The sequence below is a fragment of the Rhamphochromis longiceps genome, linkage group LG17 (assembly GCF_057381845.1).
Source record: "Rhamphochromis longiceps isolate RC_006_pf linkage group LG17, R_longiceps_female_GT1.1, whole genome shotgun sequence".
Taxonomy (NCBI): Eukaryota; Metazoa; Chordata; class Actinopteri; order Cichliformes; family Cichlidae; genus Rhamphochromis; species Rhamphochromis longiceps.
Genome location: NC_140573.1, coordinates 1,162,207 through 1,165,461, shown reverse-complemented (window position 1 = coordinate 1,165,461; position 3,255 = coordinate 1,162,207). Strand labels below are relative to the sequence as shown.

The window sequence follows — 3,255 nt, the reverse complement described above, 5'->3', positions numbered from 1 at the left end:
GTAGGACAGATGTTTCAGGCACGAGAAGTCCCTGGACTTTTTGAGGGGACAACAATAATAATAACAATGTGCAGTAAAACATACACTCATTCTTTTCATTTATTAGGTTCCTGTGTCGTGTTGTTTGTGTTGGCAGTGAGTTGGAGGGCGGGGTGGGGTGGGCTGCTTTTAACCAGGTAAAGCACTTTGTGCTGCATTTGTGTATGAAAAGTGCTTTATAAATAAAGGTTGATTGATTGTGCGTAGTGCCGACGCGGGACAGTTTCCAATTGTGTAGTGCTGTTGTTCCTAGTGTGACTCTGCAATGACAATAAAGAGTCTCTCGTCTTCTCTTGACGATGAGCTGCTCGTCCACCACAGCACTGAATCCAGCTCAGTTACAAGTTACAAAAGAAAATCATTTTTACTCGAGTACTGAAATTCATACTCAAGAAAACGCATGTTTCAGCTTCATTGCACGAGGCAGAGCAATTACGTTTCAGCGGACATCATGGCGTCCGCGTGTCCTGCTGTGGAGAGGACTCTTCTTTTAAACCTTCTTATCTCTACTAAGTAGAGACGTACAGGAAATAGTTGAGAGGGAAAGGGCCGGACTCAAACCCGTGCGGCTGCGTTCCAGCCATGTGGGATGTGGTCACCATGAGCTGAGCTCAGCCGACGTCAGAGACGACTTTGAGTCAAACGTATGACACGTGTCCGTCTGTGGTCCTAGCTCCTGCCTCCTCGCTCCTTCAGCAGCTGCTTGAGGACTCTCAGGTTAGAGATGTCCTCCGCGATGACCGGGATCTCCTCGCCGCGATGCTCCTCGCCACCGTCGCCTTCCTCGCTGTCAGAGAGCGTGCACAGGAGAGCGTCGTTCTCGTACGTGGGGAAGTAATACCTGCGGAGCGAGACGAAGTTTAGTGCTCAGGCTCAAATTAGTCCCAACTTAAAAAAGGACGCCATTTTCATCAGCTGATAAAAATACTCCAAATGAAGTGTAAACATCTGTGGCGTTGACCACGTTCATCAGCAGCTGGACGCCAGCTTTAAAGCCCGCGCTCTCATTGGTCAATTCTGCAGGCGCTTCGTTAAACCTACTGCGGCTGGTCCCAGGCGGACATCTCTGGCAGTTTCATCACGTGACCTTCAGCCGCGATGTGACGCAGGGTGTCCGCCCGGCAGTCGAACATCCGCGTGCAGCCGTAGCAGCGGCTCTGATGGATCTGCCGCCGGATGAAGTTCACCAGTTTGACCTGCTGGTAGAACTTGAGGTCTGAGGGAGGACAGAACATTAGAAACACTCAGAAGGAAGAAATAGAAGGAAACTGCGCTCGAATGACCACGGAGATTTCACTCACCGAGCTCGGTCTTAAGGAGGTCGAAGCCGTGAGCCTCCTGCAAAACAATCACGAAACAGAAAGACGTCAGGGTGACGCAACGCCGCGACGCTGGTTACAGACTTCATAAATAACAAAACCAGAAAGCAGAGAGAAACTTTTCTGCCTCTCAGGTAAACTCGTCACTCGTGAGCAGAAACTTAGAGTCACGTTTGGGAAACTGGTTCTAACTTTAAACCATCAGAACGTTTAATCAACGACAAAATCTGACTGCAGTCGACGTCCAATCCTAGATTTGATTTATTGTTCACGAGTGTTAAGTCTAATTGTTGAATGTTGTCATTGTGTTTCTTAAATTTGTACGGTCTGAGTTCAACCTATAGGATCAAGACGTTCCTTTGTCTCTGACCTCTCCAGCCACTCTGTGCTGGGGGAGCTTTTATTGCAGATGCATCCTGACAGATCTGTTTCTTCTGTTGTAAGCTTCCTGCTTTTATGATCCTTTTGGTCAGCAGGAGGTCTCACACACACACACACACACACACACTTGTTAAAGTTTTGACAATCATGTATTTATTTGGAACCTTTTCAAAATAAAAGGCTCTTCAGCTTCGGTCCATCTGTGTGTGAGGGCACTTTTTGAGTAAAATCCATGTTTTGTGCTTACGATGGATTCACGCGTTTGCAGAGACCTCAGGAAGCAGATCGTTTCCTGTTAGTGTGCACTGTCTCCGTTCTCCCAGAATGCTTTGCAGAATCGTTTCAGGGATGAAAAGCAGAAAACGATATTTTCCTTCTCTGAAACTTCTACGTTCCCGTACCTTCATATGCGCGTAGATCTGCTCCAACGTCTCCGATTGGTGATCACAGAACAGACACACTGCAGAGACCGGATGAGCCTGCCAGTCCGACCAATCACTGCGGACGATACGGAGATGAAACGAGCTGAAGACTGAAAGCATTCACACAGGATCAGAGGAGGAGTAGGAAGTGGACTTGATTTAAACTTTTGTATCCAGGCTGACGCAATAAATGAGAATATTCTCAGGAGGGACAACCCAAGGTTCAGTATCTGGGATCGAGCCGGGGATCAAACCTCCAACCTTTCGCTGCACCTCCTGATCCACAGCTACCCCGAGCTCACAGCACCTGGTTCAGCACCTGGTTAGCGCTGGAGATCAAGCGTGCTCAGACTGGTGATGTCGTGTTGGTTTAAAATAAACGTTACACCCAGTAACTGCACCATCTGGTGGTAAAAAACTGGTATTACATGCAAGTGCAGCCCGGCCCGGTTTTTGCCTTTAACACGACACAGAGCAGTGTGTATGACATGCATCAGGACACTTTAGTTAATGCCGTCCTCACAGAGCTACATGAGGATACTTACTCATCCTCATCATCCGCCAGCTCACGGTCATCTTCGCTTTGCAGCTCCTCCCACGTTTTTCCCAGTTCCTGACAGGACAGGAGGGACGCTTTAAAATCGGAACAATACATTCAGGTCGTGCGTTTGCTTCTACAGAACTGCTTCGTTTATCCTGACGTGGAAACGTGTGGCGAGTGTGTCGCTGGGCTTTACCAGGTAGTTGATGACGTAGAAGCGGTCGTACTCGTGGTTTTTGGCGCTGATGCGGCGGTGAGCTTTTTTCCTTCAGCGTGGTTTTATCTCGAAACGTTTTCTCGCAGTACAGACACTGCAGACTGAAGCGAGGGGAGCAAAATGAAAAGGCGCGCGAAACAAAACTTAACGCTGTGAATAAAAAGCAACGATTAGCGTACCTGTCCAGTTTGTCCTGCAGCGTGTCGAGGAACTCGCTGCAGTAGACGATGTTGTCCGGCAGTCCGATGCTGAAGGAATGCTCTCTGGCCATGTGGTTCAGCAGAGACCACCTGGAAACAGCACGTGGAGCCATTTTTAATAAACAACAGAAAACAT

General features: G+C 48.4%; 1 protein-coding gene across 3 annotated transcripts; it reads right to left on the bottom strand.

The window, feature by feature from the left end:
• Positions 1-140: 140 nt before the first annotated feature.
• LOC146649020 (zinc finger protein 277-like) lies at positions 141-2,988 on the bottom strand. Of its 3 annotated transcripts, XM_085386954.1 has the most exons (6): positions 2,899-2,988; positions 2,707-2,774; positions 2,141-2,237; positions 1,341-1,377; positions 1,081-1,255; positions 141-880 (listed from the first exon to the last, which is right to left on the bottom strand). In XM_085386954.1, exons 3-6 carry the CDS (start codon positions 2,144-2,146, stop codon positions 709-711), a joined length of 390 nt encoding a protein of 129 aa, XP_085243080.1. In that variant the 5' UTR covers positions 2,147-2,237; positions 2,707-2,774; positions 2,899-2,988; the 3' UTR covers positions 141-708. The 3 variants fall into 3 exon arrangements, with proteins under 3 accessions (XP_085243080.1, XP_085243084.1, XP_085243083.1); XM_085386958.1 differs by lacking the exons at positions 2,707-2,774; positions 2,899-2,988 and adding an exon at positions 2,423-2,526; XM_085386957.1 differs by lacking the exons at positions 2,707-2,774; positions 2,899-2,988 and adding an exon at positions 2,416-2,480.
• Between the last annotated feature and the right edge of the window lie 267 nt (positions 2,989-3,255).

Excerpts from the sequence above, each read along its gene's own strand:
- LOC146649020 (XM_085386954.1), bottom strand. Across the intron at positions 1,256-1,340 it reads CCTCCTTAAGACCGAGCTCG|ACCTCAAGTTCTACCAGCAG; the intron begins GTGAGTGAAATC and ends GTCCTCCCTCAG. Across the intron at positions 881-1,080 it reads TCCGCCTGGGACCAGCCGCA|GTATTACTTCCCCACGTACG; the intron begins GTAGGTTTAACG and ends CTCGCTCCGCAG.